This window comes from Vigna umbellata, chromosome 5 (genome assembly GCF_029865625.1).
Source record: "Vigna umbellata cultivar VRB3 chromosome 5, Vumbellata_1.0, whole genome shotgun sequence".
NCBI classification, from domain to species: domain Eukaryota; kingdom Viridiplantae; phylum Streptophyta; class Magnoliopsida; order Fabales; family Fabaceae; genus Vigna; species Vigna umbellata.
Genome location: NC_142169.1, coordinates 59,156,302 through 59,178,715, shown reverse-complemented (window position 1 = coordinate 59,178,715; position 22,414 = coordinate 59,156,302). Strand labels below are relative to the sequence as shown.

General features: G+C 32.2%; 2 protein-coding genes and 1 non-coding gene across 6 annotated transcripts; all 3 read left to right on the top strand.

Annotated features, from left to right (window-relative positions):
- Positions 1-1,508: 1,508 nt before the first annotated feature.
- LOC124826185 (caveolin-1 protein) lies at positions 1,509-11,039 on the top strand. 4 transcript variants are annotated; one of them, XM_088091558.1, is made up of 6 exons: positions 1,509-1,629; positions 9,808-9,929; positions 10,042-10,180; positions 10,261-10,371; positions 10,454-10,547; positions 10,728-11,039. In XM_088091558.1, exons 2-6 carry the CDS (start codon positions 9,865-9,867, stop codon positions 10,892-10,894), a joined length of 576 nt encoding a protein of 191 aa, XP_087947684.1. In that variant the 5' UTR covers positions 1,509-1,629; positions 9,808-9,864; the 3' UTR covers positions 10,895-11,039. The 4 variants fall into 4 exon arrangements, with proteins under 4 accessions (XP_087947684.1, XP_087947687.1, XP_087947685.1 ...); XM_088091561.1 differs by having other exon boundaries at positions 10,645-10,781; XM_088091559.1 differs by lacking the exon at positions 1,509-1,629 and adding an exon at positions 5,602-5,623.
- On the top strand, positions 4,114-4,284 carry LOC124826454 (small nucleolar RNA snoR127). The gene has a single exon (XR_007027866.1). It is a non-coding gene; the product is annotated as a small nucleolar RNA snoR127 (small nucleolar RNA).
- A 2,435-nt stretch (positions 11,040-13,474) lies between the features above and the next one.
- Positions 13,475-18,378, top strand: LOC124826337 (heparan-alpha-glucosaminide N-acetyltransferase-like protein (DUF1624)). The gene is made up of 13 exons (XM_088115184.1): positions 13,475-13,673; positions 14,238-14,375; positions 14,495-14,576; positions 14,860-14,936; positions 15,037-15,149; positions 15,226-15,343; positions 16,406-16,522; positions 16,612-16,703; positions 17,267-17,333; positions 17,420-17,501; positions 17,581-17,672; positions 17,803-17,946; positions 18,054-18,378. The coding sequence occupies exons 1-13, from the start codon at positions 13,551-13,553 to the stop codon at positions 18,198-18,200; spliced, it is 1,392 nt and encodes a 463-aa protein (XP_087971310.1). The 5' UTR covers positions 13,475-13,550; the 3' UTR covers positions 18,201-18,378.
- The last annotated feature ends 4,036 nt before the right edge of the window (positions 18,379-22,414 follow it).

Genomic DNA, 22,414 nt, shown 5'->3' with positions numbered 1-22,414 from the left:
CTGCTGGTACACCTATTTTTATTTTTAGTTTTGTTCAAAATGGTAATATGATATTTTAGTTGTCTAGAGTTGTCACTTCTTTTATAAAAATAGTTTAATTTAGTTATTTTTATCCACGTTTAAAACATTATCAGTATAATGTCCACTTTAACCAATTTTTAATGACTTGTCTAGTTTTGTAATGTGGCAACATCAGTCCAATTGCTGTGTCAATGTTAAAAAGTTTAAATTATTATGTAAAAGGAAATTACAATTAGGTTGGAAGGAAAATTGGAGTTGAAAAATATGGTGAAATTGGATTTTAATTTTGCATGAGAGCTCCTTCGTTCTTCCATCAACCATGAATCCTCCATAACCTACAACAAACCTTAAACCCCAATCTCTAGAAACCCTAGATCTCCAATTTCTAAAACCATTATCGTCAACCGTGAGAACACCTAAATTCGCGAATCAATCTCGCTATTCCACCTTCAAACAACACCATTCTCATTCAACCACCTTCTTCAACCATGAAATCACACAGCGACAAACCCCCAAATTGTGACGCCACCATCATCGAGCTCTGCAACCACAAATAGACCTGCAAATTCAAACACAGAGGAACCCTAACCATTGTGTCACCTCTTATTCGTGATTCAACCTGCAAGAAACCATAAAACACACAAGTTTCAATGTTCGAAACCCAAATCACTTAAATAAAATAACCCAAAAATAGAGAAATTGTCACTTCAATTAGACTAATGTTGTCACCTATTGCAAAACTGGACAGGTAATTCAAAATGTGAATATCACACTCTTAGCCTTTTAAATGTCTTCAGTAAAAATAACTAAATTGAATGAAGACAACAACTATTAAACATTCTCTTTGTTCTCCTTTCTCTGGTGTTAATTTCAATCTAAACATTCATCATTCTTTTAATTTAATTATGTTAATGAATAACAATTTTCTATATCAGCATATGGGAAAGTATTATAAAATATATTATTACATTTAGAAATTATTATACATTGATACAATTTAAATCGATCTTATTTCCTACTTAGTTTGAAATGCTAAATGTTATATTATGATATGATAATATATATATATATATATATATATAATGTAATAACTTTTAAAGTAATATGCGTTAAATTTATGTCAATATTGATATATTTCAATTTCTCGGAATAGCTTATTATGATTCGATGATTCACGAATGTACATTTAGAGAGTTATTTTCTTTTTACTTTTTTAGTTATAATTTGAAATATTTTAATTTGATTATAATTTATAAACGCCCATATATACTAAAATAATTTAGTGGCATTGTGACGCCATGATTATAATATTATTAATATTTAAATTTAGAAAATAGTGGTAAAAGAACATTTTTTAGTATATTTTTTAATATTTAAAAGGTGACACTATTTATAATAATTTTTAAATTACTTTATGAGTATATATTAAAGTGCTCTAATTATTTTTAAAAACAATTTCTATATTAATTTCATCTATTTGAAGTTTCATTAAGAAATAGAAGAATTTGAATTTCTCTCTCCTAAGTACACTTTTCCAAGCCCCTCAAAGCTTCACTCGTTCCATCCCTCGAAGCTTCAGAAGCTTTTTCTCTCGGTAGTTCGTTTCAGGTTTGTCTTCTTTTCTTTTTTCATGTCTATGATCTAGGACTTGTTAACTCAATTAATGTAGGGTTTGATGATTCAATTTGTTTTCCTTGATTTGTGTTTTGATTTTATTTCTTTCTAATTTCACTGATTTGCATTTTATCTCTATAATCTAGAGTTTGTTTGATCGATTTTTACCAAACTATCTTGGATTTGCATTTATTTTTGTTTGATTTCAACATATGTCAAAAATGTAAAATATAATGTATGTATGTGGCAGTGTTGCACTCGGTAAACATTGTTTTTCATCATCTTCTCCCCATATTTTCTCTACTGGTAGACATTACGCTGAACATTAATCAGACTCCTTGTTTGAAATGCATATCTGTGCTGCATAACCACCTTTCAACTTTCGTTATGAGCTGATATCTCCTTTATTTGAGTTATTAAAACCTCGTGAACGGTGGAATTATAAGCAATTTCAAAATTAGACTAAATAGTTAGTAATGATGTAGATGAAGTAGAGAGCATCGCTTGGTGTTTCTCCATTTATTGAAAAGTAATTACAGATCAGCTAGCTCTAGCTAGAAAGCTATATGTCAAATGAGTGATGGGTTGTTTGCACACACACTGGAAAATGCTGATGGCATGTGTGCATTTTTAGAAGGAAAAAAATTAGGGCAGCATGCTAGGGAAGATTTAATCGGACTGCACGGTACATGTATATAGCTACATTCGAGATGATTGACGATGTTAGCTTGTTAGGATTCCTCCCTGCTAAGGGATATGTATAGATGAGGGAGACTAGCATGTATGTATGCATATTGAGCAATAAGACAAGGCTGCAGGGTTGACAATTTGAACCTTTGTTCATGTGTGTCCTTCGATTTGTTATGTTGATAACTAGTAATGTTGGCAGCACCACTGGATATATTTTTTGATAAAAAGAAGCCAAATGTGTAATCCACTCATTACTGTTTGTTGGAAACAGCCAAATGAGACAGCATCAAATAGGCGTTCTTAGTTAAAATGGTTAAAGAAATTGTTACAGGTCTTGTTATTTAGCAGAGGTAAGATATTAATAGAAGAAGCATATGTTAGTAAATTTTAAATTGGTCAATTAGTTTTGGGTGAGAGAATCATATTAAATAAATTTAGTATTTGTTGTCAACTGGAAAATTTGCAATAGTGAATCTGAACATTGACAACCAGAAGTTGAGATTTTCTTCAGTTAGCTTAAGAATCTTGGGTCACTACCCTCCATTCTGTCATTGCAATTCTTTTCTTTACCAGCTAAGCTAGTCACTATTTTCTGTCAATCATAAAACAAAAGACCAAAAACATAATGGTATATATAAAATACCTTTTAGAATTGGATGTTGTGTTGTCATGCTATGCAATGGATTGATTAGCTCTGTTGCATGGATTTGATTGATAATATTCTGTCCATTCAAACTCTAACACAGGTTTTTTCTTTTCTGAAAATAATTTCTTATTGACAACATTCCAATCAGATCACTGTCTTTAATTAAACTTATAAAGATATGCCTAATTAATTGGATCATAATTATCACTATCCTAATTGATAAAATAGAAAATAAGGAAAATTTCTAATTAATATAATCATAAATTATCCGAATAAAAAAATAATACCAAGGATCCAAAATCGTGAATTCTGATTTGTAGATCTTGTCAAGATAGGGAAATAATGAGAAACAAAATAAATTAAAAACAGTTCAATATTTAAATAAGAGATATGGTAATCCTAGTTGACAGTCCAAATGAATTTGGTATCAAAGTTTTATGTGAAAAAATATTTTATGTAAGGCACCAAGGATATTCGTTGTTTACCTGCATTACCTGATATAGATGATGCATCCCAACTGTTTATTATATAATTGTTCTCTTATTTTAGTTGTTAGTAGGATATTAAGTTTTTTGTTAGAAGCTGTCAGAAGATTTTAGAGTATATAACCCACAGGTCCCAGGATCAGAACCTGGACTTGATATCAACTAGAAAAGGATTTTAATCTGAATGAGAGAAGTTTTATTCAATTGATTGATTTGAAACAACACTCCAGCCTCTATATATAGAGAATTCTAACCCTAAAGTATTACTTACAAAGAGATATCTAGAATCTTATGAGAGCTTCTAACACGTTTAATATCCTACTAACAACATAATTTTTCCATTTATTCACATACCACTTTTCACCAATGTAGTAAAGAACATGCTTCTTGGTATCCGACTCCAGCTACCTTTTGGGTTTTGCTTCAGATGTTGGAATCTGTTCTGACAAAGTAGCAAGTATCTTACATTAAAACTTGAAACAACTCAAATTTAATTTTTTATTTTTTTTATCCAGCTTGCATTCCATAGACACGGTCGCTTTTGCAAAGGTTAAAAATGGAATGAATGATGAATGACAATTTATTTCATATCTTTAAACATATTTGATCAGTAGGTACGTAGTAATTAAATCTATGGGTTGGCTTTCCTCTCTGGCTCTGGAATGATGTGACTTAGCCAAATCATATAATGTGCTCCATGTGGGAACAAACATTGTTTCCAAAGCTTGCTCTCACTTAAAACTCAAGCTTTGGTTGATGTTGATGGACCTCATGTTGAAGTGCATTTCCCTGATGATATACCAGGAGATTGGTTGTTGCCTGACCAGAACTGCAACATTTTATTTTCTCCAGAGTAGGGAAAGACAGTGGCCTATTTTAATATATAAGTTTATTCTAGTCCTGTGTCATTGTCTTTTATTGAGTAGCATCATTGTTCCCCATGGTTCAACCAACAGCAAAAAAGTAAGGCAGGTGCGTATGCTTCTGAGTCCTTGATAACACCCTGAGTTTTGAAGAGGGAACTTCGTTTTGGGAAAGAGTATGCCTGAACCTGTAAGCTAATTAGATTGGATTGGACTTTCTCTTGTAACAACTTGTTTTTTAATTTTAAATATGCAACTGATATGGTGTGACTTTTGAAAAAGGAGTTAGTTGTGCTTAGTTAGAGATGCAACACTAAGTGTACCCAACCTTGAGTGGTAGATAGGTAGTGTTTGGTAGACATTTTAGAACATGATGAAACTTGTTGGAAATTCCATATTGACTAAAGATATGATCAAATTATACTTTAGAAGTGAGTGCAAACTTTGTCTTACAAAACTAATTTTGTAAGGATGAATTAGACTTAAAGTCTCCTTTCTAAGATGATATAAAAATTTGTCTTAGCAATGGATGTTGAGCCTATCATGCCACCTACTATAGTGTGGCAATGGATGTTGAGCCTATTCATTTCCACACTTGAGATGTCCACTCCTCAACGTGAAGGAGTCTATTGAAGATCCCACATTGATTAGAAATATGAAAAGAATATACTATATAAGTGGGTGCAACCTCTTCTTATAAAACCAGTTTTGTAAGGTTGAGTTAAACTTAAAGTTCACTATTTAAGAGAACTTAACAATAATTTTATTCCAACCAAGGAAAAGGAAGTAGAGCTTGATATTCCATTAGATTTTATTCATGCCCCAGTCAAGGCCATGGGGTGCCTCAAATTTTGTTGCACCTTTGTGTCCATGCTTCTTAAGCTTTACTTAGTTTAAGCTCTGTACAATTTTAGCTTTTTAATGGATTTCATTTTAGCTTCAAGTTATTGCTCGGGATTTTATGGTTGCTTCTACTTGGTGCTTTTCTTTATTTATCTTGCTTGGACAACGTTATTTTTTATGATGCAATATTTTAAGAAGAATAAATTGAATAGCTGTCATTAGGTAATTAGTAAAGTTCAAAATGGATGAGAGATATTCATGAAAATTTTGTAGTATGCTTCGTTTATGCTATTAGCCTCTGACATTTACATTGACAACTTATGGTTTATTTTGAGGGTTCTTGCAAACTGTAGGTTTTCACTTACGCACACTACTTTAGTGTCTGAAAAAGCTATCTTACACAAGGATTTCTTCTTCTAAGGACTTTTCCAGAAGAAGACTATACTAGAGGATTTCTCCTTGTAAGGACTTCCCCCCTTCAAAACAAAGTAAACAACAAATTGAGAACATAACTTCCTACAACAAGTCGGTGAAACCATATATGTAACACTGTAACTGTCACATCTAAAGAATAACTGCCTAATAAAGAATTAACACAACATAACTATAGGAGGCAGAATTATAGCTGCTACTACAGAACTTGGCCTATCAGAATGGAATCTGATATAGCTTGTGAATAGAATGTTGTGGCAAGCCTTGGCACTCCACTTCTTTCTGACCAATTCCATCTTGTAAGTGAATTTGCTGATTGTGTTACGGCCAGGAAATGGATGTAGTTGAAGCCTGACACAAAATTTCCCTCTTCCTAGGCCCTTTTACGCTTGGAATTTCACCAATGTCTTCTAACATCAAATACACACAATGTGTGGTACTATCCAGAAGAAAAATTTCCTCTTTTGTAAGTATTTTACCTGAAACTAACTTAAATTAACATAATGAGTAATAAAGTAATAAAAAATTTAACTATTATAAATGTTTACCTGCCAAAACATTGTTGATACTGTTGTGGTTTGCTAGTTCAACAAAATTTTGTTCTCTAATCTCTTCAACAAATAAATCCAAGAGTTCAAACATCTTCAACCGTGTGTTCTTGTACCCGAAACTATCAACCACCTTATAAATATCATTCAACTTGGATCAATGTCCTATTCTTTTAATTCCTACATACATTATATAGGGCATCTATGGTGAGTTTTCTCTTTCTCATGTGTCTTGAGCATTTTTGTAAACAATAATTCTTTTTTAGTGAAGGAACCCTCCTTAGTAGTCAAGAGTTTTAGGGATTAAGGTGAAACAGGGCAAGTTGTTTTCAATTTTGACCATGCATGGCATGACACCTTGGAGTGATTATTATAGGAAGGAAATCCCTTTCAACATTGTGCTCTCTAAATACTTCAAGATGGTGATTGAATTTATTGGAAATTATAGTCGATGCTTGACAACAAAATTGAATTATTTTATTTCTACTGTGTTTTTTTTTATTATTGCATCAAACTTGTTTTTGGGCCAAATTAAGAAGCCCATAATCCACTTAGGTCAGACAGGGTCATGAGTGGACAGCTCCATTCTTTCTTTCTTCCATTCTCTCGACCATTCTCTCTTCTCCTTTCTTCTTCTTTTATTGAAAACCCTAGGCTAAGGGCATGAGGAAGAGAAACTTGTTAGTATGATGATTTAGTTTTGAAAGGAAAATTTCAGAAGCTGCTTATGCATGATTGTTGACGAATTCAGTGAAATTTTATGCTTGTTTGATCTTAAATATTAAGAGCATAATTGATATAAATGTTTAAGCCCCTTGCACATGTTTTAGAAGTTGACGCAGGAAATGGATATATGGTTATGATGTTTTTTTATAAATTAGTAATAATATTTTAGTGCATACAAGTTCTGGAAAAATGACGCATGGTGTGGAGAGTGGAATTTGGAAAATGGTGTATGCAGTGGCAATTTTTATGCTTAAAGTAATTTTTGGTGTTTTATAAGTGCTTGAAGGGTAGAAATATAATTGGGTGTATTAATTGGTTAAGTGTGTGCAGGGCATAAAGTTTATTATTGTATGTTGTTGGCCATGATTGGTACACTAGGTTATAATATATTATATTTTATATATTATATATTATACAACATGCTAAAATCATTTTTTTTATTCGTTTGGGATTTGAATATAAAATATTATAACGTAATATATGCTAGAAAGTTGCTATAAACTTTTCTATTTGGAATACTGCGTATACTATATATGTGTTATGTTTGTTATGACGGGAACTTATTACTGGCTTTGCTTTATATTGTAGAGGCCGTGTAACTATAGTGCAGAGTGGTTAATTATATTTATTGGTTTGGTGGTTGTGTTAGAATGTCAAAGCGTGATTAGGAGTAGACAGGGGTTATGGTCTGTTATACTTGGCAATAATTTGATTAATTGGAATTCAATTATGATGATATCCATGGGGGAAAGGTTGGAGATAATTGAATATGTATAATTAAAATTCAGTGTCAGATGTATGGGAAAGAAGGTGAAACATGATTGGTGGGATTGGAGGTAACGATGGTTGCTGAAATTGTTTGGGTACTTTAAATATAAACCGTACTAGCATGTGAAAAATTATTAGGACAAAGAAAATGTTTCTGAGATGTGTGCTTTTAGAGTTGTTATTGTTTGGGTTAAAATGCTATTCCTAGGCACCACTTTATACAGATATCTTGATGTTTAAGTTCAGTGCTGGGCAGAATGTACTGGAAGTACATTGAGGGAATTAATATTTTGTTTGGTCTGTATCCAATGGCTGGTTTTATTTCTTCATGTTTTCGGGTGGATGTTGTTTCATAGCTGTTTTTACTCTGTTTCGGTCCAGAAACTGTTGTAGTTTTTACACTGTTATGCACCAGAAAACTTCGCTGTTTGAATGAAAATTTTGTATCAAAACACATTGCTGTTTTGCTGTTAAAGCTGTACTAAATTGTTTGTTGTTTGGAATGAAAGTTGTATGTTTAAACTTGAATTTGGATTGTGACTTACGTGATTATATTCTAAAGGAATATTTTGGTCAAGTGATATTTGGTTACAAAGTATTATAGGAATCCTTAGTATGAGTGGATGTAAGGTAGAACTAGACAAACCAGTGTGATATAGTGATAGACGTTCTTAATCAAGTTAAGAACCGGGGTGGTCTAGTATATCTAAACACCTGTGATTAGGATTTCTTTCTCCGGTGTGTTGCGAAAGAACACTCTTCAGAATGTATGAAGCAATAAGAGTGGGTGTGACTACTTTGTTCAACAGCCAGTGTGGCATGATAAAGAGACCCATTCGCCCCAGTATATAAATTATGAGGCTGAGTATAGTACTCGGTGTGTTGTACCAGAGTTTTTACTCGTAAGACTGGAGAAAGTAGGGGGAATTGGTCCTAGCTAAGTGCAAAAAGACTACTCAATCATTCTATCCAGGTAGTGTGACCTTAGTTATCTTAGTTGTATAGAAAGTAAGGAAAGGAGAAACCTCAATAACCTATAACATTGAAATATTTACGTTACATACTTATTTCTTTTTACATTGATATTGTAAGCTCATCCATACTTATTTGTTGTTATTGTGTGTATGATTACTGCGATGATTGTATGAGATGTGTGTTGTACGGGAGCATATAAGAATGCTGAAGCCAATGGATTGCAATAGAGGACGCAAGAGGGGATATTTTTTTGGGAACTTAACGATCAATTGAAGTTTTATGAAAAAAGTTTTATTTATAAGTTGTAGTTTTGACGCTTTAAACTAGTTGGATTTATGGATATTTTAGTTTTAAAGTTGTAATGAAATTAAGTTCTTTTGAAATTTTAACTTTGTCGTTACGAAAATGTCGACTTCGATGTGCTTAAGTGACTCCTGAAATTTGGACGTTACACTTGCTACCCTCTCTTCTCTCTTACATTCCTAGTTAAACTAGCAACCACCTTTTCTACATTCCCACCTCCTGAAAAACTTTGTTGTCATTGTTGTTCAGTAATTTTCATAACACAAGACATAAAACTTAATTGGAACAAAATTCCAAGTTATTAAAAATCATTGGCAGTGACACGTTTGGGTTGACAAATAGGCATGAAGAAGGGACCATGACGTTATAATCATGTTGGCGGATCTTTTCTTTTAATCTAGAGATGCAAGGGTCCTTTCTGAAAACTATTTTCTTTTTGGGAATTGTTAATGATCCAACTGTGAAGATGGAGCGAGAGTTAGGGGAGAAGAAGGGGAATGAGAGGGGGATAAAGCGGAAAAAATGGCATCATCGTGGAAAATTGCATCTGGTGATGGCCCATGGTGCCAATCAAGAAAGGAATTTTGTATAGGGAGGGATTGTGCACCTTGTATGAATCTACGGGCTCTTAATTGTGGAGCATGGTCCTCCTTAGAATCAATCTAAAACTAACTACATTTGAGAAACACAATAACAATATGAATATTTGACGTTTTAATACTTTCTTCCTTAGCTTTTTCATTAAAGTCAGCTTCAATTGTATGTTCTTTTATCCTTTGAAATACACCTCTTTATATGATGAGGTGGTGCAGTTCATAAAGAGTCTGTTGCAATATTAAATTCAACCAAGTTTGAAATGGTTCAATGTATACTAAAATACTAATCCTCTGCAGGTTTGAGTTGAAGATCTTGGTGTTTCATTGTCAATCCCTTGCATTTGCATGTGAAATATGCTTATTCTGCTTTGCATTCTGCTTATCATCGTGAATGGCCCAACTCTCTGCTTTGGGAATAAGTGAGTGTATAAAAATCCTTAATTATAATTCACCTTAATTGTTTGGTCTCCTCATATCAGAATTCTTCTTTTTATAAACTTAGTTATAGTGCTCAACTGTTTGCTGTGGTAGCGTTGGGGACAAAATTTTGAAAGTTGGAGAAGAGCTGTGGAGAGAAACTATGCCATTGCAAGGTGGCTCTTGCTTTTATCAATTACAGGGCCTGAAACCTCACACGTGGTATGAAGTGAAGATATCATATCCAGCTTCTGTATGTATATTATGTCTTTCTTCAGTTCTTTGCAGAGGATCTTTCCTCCGAAAACTGACACACTAAACAAAAAACACTAGATACCTGCTAGCTTTTCCATACAACTGAAGAGAAACAAGTCGGATGTGATGCTGAACAATAACAGGAGATTGCTCAACACTGAAAAGCTAATTTTTAAGAACAACAATCAGGTCCTATATTAGTATCAAGCCTTGTACTCCTTAATTTCTGAAAAGTGTATACATGCTTAAGCTATTGATTGACTTTATTCAGGAGGAATTCCAGCTCGTATTAGTAACTGTTGAGCCAGAAGGGTTTCCTGCAAAACAGCATGTGCCGGAGAGGCAATTTATTATCTACAACATAGGTAACTTTTTTGCATAGTATATTAATACTTGATCTGATTGTGACTTGCTATGCTTCATTACAAGCTTTTACCCGAAAGTTTATCTGATATTTTTTAGATTATTGGAGCAGACTCCACTCCAGTATCACGATCACTTCCATTATTTGCTAAATTCTGTATTCTTTTTTGTTGATGCGGCAGTATGTGATGAACTATTATTTGGCTTACCCCACGAAGCATGGTGGGTGGTGGCACTGGCTGTACTTGGTCTTGGCATTGCATTCATCGTGCCTTCTTTTCTTCCATTGTATTTGCTACCAAAGAACCAAGTCTCAATGACAAACGATCATGTCTCCAAAACTTCTTGATCTGCATACTCTGTTGTTTGCTTTGACAATAGAATTTTGAAAGCCACCTTTGGCTGCAAATTTTCCATGTTTTCTAAATCATGATCCATCTGCCATCATTTTGTGTCTAAATGCAAGAGAACTTTGGAATTTGTTGCTTCCACTACATTTTGCGTGTGTGATGAACATAGCATTCATTTATACTGTTCTATTAATTGATGTTTGGGTTTAGCATTGCACGTTTGCAAATAAACTTGCTTTGCTAAACAGACAGGGGCATAAAATAAGTTTCAATTTACTTATCAGTAGATTATGTGACCCTGTAGGACATTATCTGGCTGGTATATGATTAGATTAACTATACCAATATACTTCAGGAAAAAGAGTGTTCTAATTTGATTAGGAGTGACACAGTGAATGAGTTTGATCCATTTTGGTCCATTGCATCATTGATACGCCAAAAATGAGGTGGACAAGGGGCTTTCTTCCTGCACCCCCATTGTTTTCTTCCTACCCGATGAATTTTCATAATACCCATTTAACCCTCAAAGAAAAGTCAAAAACCTAAAATCCTAAATTGAACACCTTCTTCTCTGCACCCCAAAGACGCATCCTCAAAAGCGTCGCACCTCCATTGGTGTTCGTCATTCTTATGCAGGGTGCACCACTTTTAAAATGTCTAAAACGGGATTTGAAAATCCAGTATTTGCATGTTCACATCTTCTTCTTCAAAACGTGGGGCTTCCTCACCAATCACCATGGAAGTTTCTTATAGGGACAGATAAAAGTTGCAAGCAAAAATGATCCAAGTGATGTGAGATAAGTGGCCCTGAAACTCACCCATAATCTTCTCCCTTGTTTCTCATATTTTTCACATTCCTTTCAATCTTTTTACTAATGCATCTTACCTTTCTTCTCTATCATTTGCATACAAGTTCACTATTTAAAATTTAAACAGTCATAAAGTCAAACATAAATTATTAAACATGCTTTCAAGTATTATACAAGCATAAAAATAGGTTTAACAACTACTATAAAATGTAATCACTTATAAATTACATAATTACATGTTTTACATGGAATTATAATATCATATTTTCAACACAAATTTAATTGGTTGTACTAAATAAAATTCAATCGAATATAATAATCGAACATAAAAGATGTATTTGGATTATACTAATTTTCAAGATTGAGGGTATATATCAACGACTCAGCCATTTCTCCAAAAGCTAATTATATATATGAGCTTATGAATTGATATCCTTTCTGTTGTCTATGTATATATGAAAATTATAACTTTTAATAATGCGCATTATGTAATTAATTCAAATTAACATAAATCATATATCCATTTTAATAATGTTTTGTGAAAATAAAGATAAGTAATCAATGTTATGCTTAATATTTTCAGTTTCATCTGTATTTTTTTTTTGTTCAAGTACTTCTTTTTTTTTAGAGAAATTCCTCGAAGTCTAAGCTTCCTTGAATTGAATCCAGTTGTTGTGGATATTATGCCAGTAATACATATGGTGTAGTCTTTTTTTCTTTTAGCTTTTGCCTGATAGCTTGTTTTAATTATTCGATGAAATTTCTATTTAAAGTGATGTTTCAAGAAATTCAAAATTTATCAGAAAACTAAAATTCAATCATTTTATCATAAGATATTATATATTTTAAATTTGTAATTATTGCAATATTTTTGCATAAATATAATAATAAGTTGGTTCCAACAAACCAATAATATGTCCTTCTATTTGAAAGCTATTTCTTAAAATTGATATACGTAAATTTTGAAAAATCATTAACTAATATTAAATTTCATCACATCTTGAATAAATACTTGTTTTCAATCATTCCGTACCTTAAGTAATTAGTAAAGAAAAAAATCAAATTAATTCTCTATGCAATAATTACATGTAAAAAGTATAATATTTTGTACATGTTGGTAGAAAATACAATATTATAATCATATTACGTTTGATTTAACTAAATGTGAAATTTAGATTTCTGTGAGATTTTTTGTTGTCCTGTTTTATATTTTCAAAATACCTGATTTTGATGTTTTAAAATATATTAGACAAATTTAATATATCAACATTAATTTAATGCTGACCGTAAAAAAAAATACTAAGAGAAGAATCTGAACTCTTAAATGTGTTTGCACAGCTTATCACTGTAATCACGTGGATAAGATTCCCGTGGCACATGTTTGTATTTCACACGTTTGAAGCCTTAGGTGGATGTAATCCAAATAATAGTAATAATTTATTATTATAATATGAATAAATCTTTTTGTCTTTTTCTGTAACATGATATGATTCATATTCTCATTGACTAATAACAATGATTTAAAAATCATGAAGATATGCACAGAGTAGTAGATTGTTTTCTTAACCAATTATGTTAATTAATATGAAGAAAAGATATTTTTGAGACAAATTTTTTCATTATACAAGTGTTATTTTTTCATTAATTTATTTTTTATTTTAAATCTAATAAAAACACACGTGTTACATTAAAATATCATTAAAAAAAGTGTTAACCAATCATTATCCAATTAATATTATTATAGTAATTATTCTGCACTAGAATCAGAATTTACCAGAGACTAAAGAAAGAAACTTGAGAGTAGCATACTGAAGTTGGAGTTTGAGTAAAACAATTCACAAACAACATGGCCGAAACGAAAGGCGAACACAGCCTCAATGTTTCCGAAGTGCTTCCTGTTTCAGACACAAAGCTGCCTAAACCAAAGCGTGTCGCTTCGCTTGACATCTTTCGCGGTCTCACTGTTGCGGTGCCTCTCTCTTCTTTCTTAATTTAGCAGTTCAGCTCTGTTTTTAGTATTATTATAGAGATTGCTATAAAGGTTATGAACTGATTATAACTGAAAGCCTATGAATATTGCTATATAGATCAAAATAATATAAAGAATGCTATGGGATTACAGTATATTATAGATAACTGTTATTGGTCACTGGTCCAATTACTTACTTGGTTATTTATTTATTTATTTATTTTTACTTTTTTTCATTCATGTTAGACATACATAGGTAGATTATATAGTTTGGGTTTAGAAATTCAAGTATGAGTTAAAAGTTCTATGTAAATAAAAATGACAAAATTGAATGTATGTAGGAAAAACAAAATCCATGTGAGAAAGTTGAATAGTATTTAAGAAAAACAAGACCATATACATTAAATATAGGAGTTTCATGTTGGAAGTAGTATATTTGAGCTGTTTTTCCTTCGTTCAGTGTTATCAAGTATCACTTTGAAACCAACCAAAAGAATGTCATTTTGCTTATTTTTTAGGTTTGTATATCCTCATGATTTCATGTTCTGATTCTATGTGATGTAGTTAATGATCTTGGTTGATGATGCCGGAGGGAAATGGCCAATGATTGGCCATGCGCCATGGAATGGCTGCAACCTTGCTGATTTTGTCATGCCCTTCTTTTTGTTCATCGTGGGGATGGCCATTCCTCTGGCTCTCAAGGTTAGCTGCGAATGAGAAAATAGGTGGCTATGAATGCTTCAAGCGTTACTTTCTATGTTCCTTTTGTTTCTTCTTTTTGATTCAAACCAGCCCTTTTTGATGCTTCCATTTTTCTACAGAGAATACCAAATAGACTTGTAGCTGTAAAAAAGGTTCTGGTTAGAACACTCAAACTCCTCTTCTGGGGATTGCTCTTGCAAGGTTAGTTTTTCTCACACATTTCCTTTTGCCCTCTTTTTTCAGCATAACTAAAGAGTTCCCCTGTTCAAGAGGGGGTGAGAAAAGGAATCAGGAACTTCTTATTTGATGTTACATACACTTCACTGAGCATTACTCCCTGCTGAAATATACTCGGTCTTGTGAAAGTTATTCTTCTATAATGTGCAATAATAATTGATTCTAGATTTCATTTTAGCAAATCTAATTCTGGTAACAGTCTAAGGCATGCCTTGTTTTGATATGATGGATGACCTCAATGATGAAGGTGGTTTCTCTCATGCTCCGGACAATCTAACATATGGTGTTGACATGAAACAGATAAGGTGGTGTGGCATCCTTCAGGTGATTTTTATAATTTTTTCCACCTCATTTTCTATTAGAGTATATTTTAGCTGATAAGTCTGATACAAAAGGAATAATACTTGTTTTTGAACCATTATAGAGAATTGCTCTGGCATATTTGGTTGTGGCACTTGTGGAGATATTTTCAAGAAGTGCACAAGATAGAGATCCACCCACCCAACTCTCAATATTGAAGTTGTACTATTGGCATTGGTTAGTCCGTGAAAGTATGGTTCTGGTTAATGGCTAATGTTATATGCTTTTGAACATTTATTTGTTAAAATTTCAGGCTAGTGGGGGCTTGCATACTTGCTGTTTACTTGGCTTTACTTTATGGAATGTATGTTCCAGACTGGCAATTCACTGTCCATAATCCAGACAGCATATACAATGGAACAACTTTAACTGTAAGCTTCCCGTTGGTTGTCTCTGATACTCTCTGTACACTCATGAAGGGGGAATACAAATCAAACACTATCGATACTCTCTCTGTATACACTCTCTCTGTATACAAAACACATGAACTGGGAATATCAATAAAGTAGTAGTATTTGATTTTCATTCCTGGTGATGATCTCACTTGAACTAATATGTTAAACACCAGTGGACTGCATTATGGTTTTTGCATTAAATGAGGTTTTTTTTTTCATTTCATTTCATTGTTTCTAGTTTTTAACAGACTTACAATTTTATTTCTGTAAAGCTACGTATCAGACACTGACAAATGTACAATGACACTCGTACAACATACATATTGGTGAAGTGTCCAATTGAAAGATATTTTTTAGTATCTGACATGATTTTGACCGATCCCAGCATAATGTTAATAATCACAAACAAATAAACTTGTAAACTTATTACATAAGTTTATATTATAATTATAGAAATAAGGAACAAATCTTATATATGATCATAACTTTTTTTCTTGTTAAATATTAGATAAATAAATTAGATTATTTTTGTATTAACCTACAATATATTTAGATTATTATATTTGACTAATCTTATTTATAGATGATTTTGACTATAAAAATACATAATGATCTAATATATAGATTTGTGTTCCTGTGTCTTATATTTTAGAGACTATAGCTGTTGAAGTGTCTATATCGGTGCTGTGTTCAGTCTTCGTGTCAGTATCAGTGCTAGTGTACTACGTGTTGAAGTGTCCATATAATATTGTGTCTAGTGTTCATATCAGTATCTTATCTGGTACATACCGTATTTCTAAATTGGATAACAGTATTTGAAAACATTCACAACATTTTAACACCATTTACGTGTCATTTTCCTATTGGTCCATATTGATGTTTATGATTATTATTATTGATTGTGGAGTAATTTTGGACCAATCACATAATGACACATAGACGATGTTAAAATGTTATCAAAAAAATGTTGTCAAAGTATCATTATTCTTCTAAATTTTTCTCTAGTCTGGCTAATTTGTTTTCTCTGGTCAATTTTAGGTGACCTGTGGTGTGAGGGGCAAACTCGATCCCCCTTGTAATGTTGTGGGATATATTGACCGAGAGGTGCTTGGAATTAACCACATGTATAAGCGTCCAGCGTGGAGAAGATCTGAAGTGTGTTGCTATTTTCTACTCTAAATTTGAAAGACTTGTTTTATGGCTGTAAGAATTTTCACACACTGATTGCCTTCTGAGTGTTGCAGGCTTGCACAGAGAATTCCCCATATGAAGGACCTTTTAAAAGAAGTGCACCTTCATGGTGTTATGCTCCTTTTGAGCCAGAAGGAATTTTAAGGTCTGTATATGGTCTCCAAATCCTCTTAGTCTATGTTTGAATAGCTGAACTCACAAACATGCTATTAGCAACTTCAATCGGTTCTTGACCACGTTGGCTTTGTTTTATTTGAAATAGATGATATTGTTGTATGTGATCAAATAATTAAAAATGTCTCCTTCATTGTTAGTAAGAAAGAGTCGAGAACTTCCGTGTCTTAAGAAGTGAACTTTAAGCTTAATTCAATCCGATAGCGGGTGAAATAATGTCCATACAACTGTCATTAAGATAAACTTTAACTGGTTTTGATACCATGTTAAGAAGTGAATTTTAAGTCTAACTCAACTCTACAAAACCGACTTGTAAAGTAAGGTTTGCACCCACTTATATATTTTAAATTGATTTTATCTCTAGTTGACGTGGAACTTCCAATACTCCAATACCATGTTCACTCTTCCTTTGTTCAACTTGAGTAGCTTGGTTAGCGCAAGCCACTTTATTTTTTCTCACAATTTTGAAATTCTCAGTGACCCTTTTGAGGACTGCGTAAGATTATGAATTCACCTTCGTATGTGTAACTGCAGCTCAATATCTGCTATTCTCTCCACAATTATTGGATTGCATTTTGGACATGTACTCGTACACTTACAGGTGAAGCCTTTTCCCTCGAAGTAAACAGTGTTTGAAAATTACAATCCTTTAACCTATGTTTACTCCTTCACTTTTTGTGACTTTAGGATCACTCTTCTAGGTTGAAGCACTGGCTTCTCCTTGGCTTATCACTCCTTGCTTTTGGACTTATTCTTCACTTCACTCATGGTGTGAACTCTTAACTCAGTGTTGGCTAAAACTTATCATGTAACCATTACTCTAACATCGTTTATTCCATTTGTTGCAGCCATTCCTTTGAATAAACAGTTGTACACATTAAGCTATGTTTGTGTAACATCTGGAGCGGCAGCATTAGTTTTTTCAGCCTTCTACATTGTGGTATTTGTTTCGTAATACTAGAAACTGTGACTTTCTTCTGTCAAGGTCTTCTAGTTTTGTTTTTCAGTTCAGGTGTGCCTCTGTGATTAATGTTCCACATTTCTCATCTAAAACGGATTTAGCATTGCAGGTTGATATTTGGGGTTTGACATTGTTGTTCTTGCCTTTGAAATGGATTGGTATGAATGCCATGCTTGTTTATGTCATGGCAGCTGAAGGAATCTTCGCAGGATTCATTAATGGGTGGTATTATGATGACCCTCATAGTACACTGGTAAATTCATCTCATAATCTCTATTAGTTAAACCTCCATTTATTTTTTAGTTTCTGTAATTTTCTTTCTTATATTCGAATTTGACGAGGTTGTTACTTTTTCGACAGACTTATTGGATACAAAAACATGTCTTCATTAATGTTTGGCATTCGAAGAGAGTAGGAATCCTGCTGTATGTTATCTTTGCGGAGATCCTATTTTGGGCCATTGTTGCAGGCATTTTGCACCGATTGGGCATATATTGGAAGCTTTGAATTTCATTTTTGTTTTTCTAAAAATCTGTTGCTTTGTAATTGTTGTATATTGAATTTGGTGATTGACTGAAGAGCCATTTCACTGGCAAACTTGTTTGTTGCTATCATTGATACAATAATTTCACTAAGAATTGTATATGCCAAAACTATTGAGATAAAACTCTAGTGCAGTTACTTATCTTATAATCTCCCAATCAAAATTATACTCTAACTTCAATAACCAACCTTGATCTCTATTACACGAAAATAAAACTCCGACTCAAAATTGATGTCATTGTATGAACTTTAAAGTTGTTTGGATTAGGTAAGGTGATTTCCTTTAGAATTAGAAGTTTTGTGATTTTTCTGGTTGGTGATTTAACTTAGTTTTTTTTTATTTTAACGGAATCATCAATTTGGCCCAATAATTTATTGGTTAATTTGATCTTTGACACTGACAAAATAGAAAAATAGTCGTTAATGTTGTAACCATAAATCAAATTAGTCATCGTGTTAGTTGGTGTCATGTGACAATGTTAGAAAGACAAGGTTGGTAGTTGCGTGGCATCCAAATAGAGACACCCACATCTGTCCCATAAAATTAACCAAACTGGCTTGAAATTTGACGAACAATTTAGACGAAATTGACCCCTTCCTCCTTTTTTTTGATTTGTCCATTTAAAAACCATGTTCACTTGTTTCTTTAATTTGAACCGTTATGTTCCTTTGTAAGATGAACTAATTTTCACGTTTTATTTAATTTTTGAAAAAAAAAATAAAAAATGACTTTAGTTTTGCATACGTGAATGAATGAATTCGTCTTAAGATGGATACGTAAGGTGGTAATACCTTCTCCTCATATAATTGACTTATGTACTTGATTCACTTTCACATATCATTTTTTATTTTAGATTTTTACATAATTTTTCTTAATAAACTATAGTGGTGATTCTATTATATTTTTGTATGTTTTTTTGTTCACTATCTCGTCACAATTTCAATTGAAATAGATAATAACTTTGCTAAGGATTTTGTTTGGAACTCGATTTTGTTAGTTGAGTATGTAAAATATATGTTGCTTTTAAATATTTGTTTCACCTATGTTCTTATATTTTCTTTCACATATATCTATTTCTGTTTGTCTTTATGCCAAATATATTTCCTTTTATGTCTTGATATGATATATTGTTGAATTTTGGAACCTTAGGGTAGATGACAATTGTTATATATGTCTGAGAATTTTTTGGCCGTTTTGCAAGTGTGAGTTTGGATAGTCTTAGGTTGATCCCTTCAAACACTACACATGTTATGTTAGTGCATTCATTTTAAGATTGTGATCCTATATCGAGGTCTAAGTGAGCTTTAGGGAGTGAAGGTTCAATAATTGTTATGTTATATCTCATATCTACTTGACTATTGTGAAAACCTCATCTAAAGTTTTCTTTTTCTTGATATGCCAAATTTATTAGATCGTTTATGATTGTATATTATGTTAAGAGATTAACATTAATTCCAAAGGCATATGAGATTATTCAAAGCTACCTATGGAGTTATCACATAAAAGTCCATAGACAAAAAATAAGTATTTTTTTATCTTTCTTTTAATCTTGCTTAATACCATTGTTGGACCCAAATTTTGTCAACTTTGTTCGAAATGGTTCTCATTTTTTTAGAATGTTCAATGTAGTCCCTTATATCGTAATTTATGTTCAATTTAGTCCATTTGACAAACGACATTTAAATCGTTAACGACTAAATGTCCAACTGAGCAATCATTCAATGACATGTCATTTATTGGTTGATGTGGACACTTTAAGGCATAGTGAGGTGAATTTATATTTTTTGAAACTTATTTTCTGATGACTCCCGGCCACCTCCATCTGTGCCTCCCTTGTCACCACTCATGCAACCAGAAAAAAAATCAATTCACAGATAAAGAACATAACTCTCAATCCCATATACAACCCCAAAACATAGCCATCAACCTCAATCGCAAACGCTGAATGATTAAAAACATAAAATCTCCCAACCGAAAAACCCTAAATCCTCATTTCCAATTTCGCAAACAAGATCAGTAAAACCCTAAAAAGAAAACCAAAATTCCTCTGTGCGAAAGAGAACCCTCTACAAATAGGGTTGATGCGTGAGACTGAAGCAGAGAAGAGAAGAATTGGTTCCCCTACCTCCACGCGAACTTGAATCAGAAGAAAACCCTCCCTAGGCGAGAACTTTGCACGAGAGAAAATGGCGCCCAAGACCAATTCACCGCGAGAAAGAAAGGGAAAGAAGCTTCAAGCTTCTGGGTTTTACTTACGGTAAATGGAGAAAAGAAGAGATTGGGGAAGAATCTCTCTTGCGTGACCTTGAGACTGGGTTCCCAGATTCTAAAAGAACAAAGTCTTGACCCTTATCTGGGTTCTCTAATAAAATGCCCCCATTGAAAAATTAAAATCATAAATGCAAATGTTATGCCTGAGGTTGAAAATGGAAGATGATGAAGTGGCCAACATGAAGATGACGAGAGACAACCACATCAGATTAAATAGGTTACATTATTTACTGATTGCTGACTTTGACACTGTGCTATTAACGATTTAAACGTTGATTGCCAAAAGGACTAAATTGAACATAAATTATGATATAAGGGTCTACATTGAACATTCTAAAAAAATGAGAACCATTTCGAAAAAAGTTGACAAAAATTAAGACCAACAATGGTATTAAGCCTTTAATCTTTTCATTATTCATGACATCATGGAGTTACTTTCTAATTCATCATATATACATAAGCATGTGAGTAAGTGTCCTTTGGAGCACAAATATGCATTGCATTTATATTCTATTTTTATTCTTGCATAGTAACATGTTCTTAGTTTTCATGTAAATAACATCTTATAGAACGCATAACATGCATCCACATTTGCATCTTCAGCCCACTTTTCCATAACATACATCCATATATTGTTGTCATTTGCATGATGGTTTCCAAATGCCTGAAACCCTATATTTTTATGCTACCTTACATAATACATGACTTGCATCCATGTCACTAGAACTTGTTCACTATACCATTACTCAACCACATCATGCTCTAACTGGTAATCGTAAAAAATATTTCTTATTTTAATAAAGAATATTAATTTAATCGTATATTTATATTAAATCCGCGGGTCATAAGCATGAATTAAAAATTGTTAATTTTGAAAAAACAATTGCAAATGGTTTAAAAGTTAAAAGTGTTGAAAAACAATTTTTTAAGAAATTTTTTTTCATAAAAACAAGTAAGCTCCTAATCATAAGAATGAGAGTAACAGAAACGTAGGTATATGTTAAAAAAGAACAACTTATTATAGGAACTTAAATATTTTTATTATATGAAAAATGGACACACTTCAAATAAATGTAAAATAAAACATTTTTTTTATGTTTCTAATGGAAAATATGTTTTGATTCCTCTTATAACTTTGAAGGACGCAAATAAGATTTTGGAAACCAAAATTATGTTGTTTTGTCTTATAAGTTAAAATTCAAAAATAAAAAAAAGTTGTATGATATCTTGATAAATTTTATGAGCTTTGAAAAGTTTTAGGAATATTAGACGTGTTTTAAATGATTAAGAATACTTAAAATTTGTTTTTTTAAACTTACGGAAATATCAATTATCAAAGGTGATAATATAATATCAAGGTCTTAGAATGTTTCATTTTGACTCTAGTACAAATTTGTCTCTTGAATAATTGATTATCCCAAATGATAATTGATTATTAGACAAAAAAAATCTTAAGACTCAGCTTTATTTTAAAGAGGAATATTACATTCATGGGAGTAAACTTTTAATGAATGAGAGGGGCTAAGTTGTAACTGAATTAACCAATGTAGGATAACATATGTATATGATTTACTATTTTATTATGATAAAAAAGGGAAGAAATATTTTGGTTCATATCTTGTAATAAATACTTATGTTAATATGAGATAAGTTGTATTAAAAATGCTTGGATTGATGGAAGATTTAAGAATTTAGTTGTTGAAATATTGTAATATGTATATTTTATTTAAAATTAGTAGACAAAGAGTCAATAGACAGAATCCAAATAGTAGAACATTCAAAAAAAAATTTTATTATTCTAAAAATCTCTATTTAATAATCTATTATCCCAAAAAAAATAATTTTTGAAAAAGACCAATAATCAATTATCCAATATAATCGATTATTAATGATAGTTGCAAAATGG

Bases quoted from the DNA above. Each gene is read 5' to 3' on its own strand.
- LOC124826185 (XM_088091558.1), top strand. From the start codon at position 9,865: ATGCTTATTCTGCTTTGCATTCTGCTTATCATCGTGAATGGCCCAACT. The intron at 9,930-10,041 runs GTGAGTGTATAA...TTGCTGTGGTAG, and splicing joins ACTCTCTGCTTTGGGAATAA to CGTTGGGGACAAAATTTTGA. The intron at 10,548-10,727 runs GTAACTTTTTTG...TTGATGCGGCAG, and splicing joins ATTTATTATCTACAACATAG to TATGTGATGAACTATTATTT.
- LOC124826337 (XM_088115184.1), top strand. From the start codon at position 13,551: ATGGCCGAAACGAAAGGCGAACACAGCCTCAATGTTTCCGAAGTGCTT. The intron at 14,937-15,036 runs GTGATTTTTATA...GAACCATTATAG, and splicing joins GGTGGTGTGGCATCCTTCAG to AGAATTGCTCTGGCATATTT. The intron at 17,947-18,053 runs GTAAATTCATCT...CTTTTTCGACAG, and splicing joins ATGACCCTCATAGTACACTG to ACTTATTGGATACAAAAACA.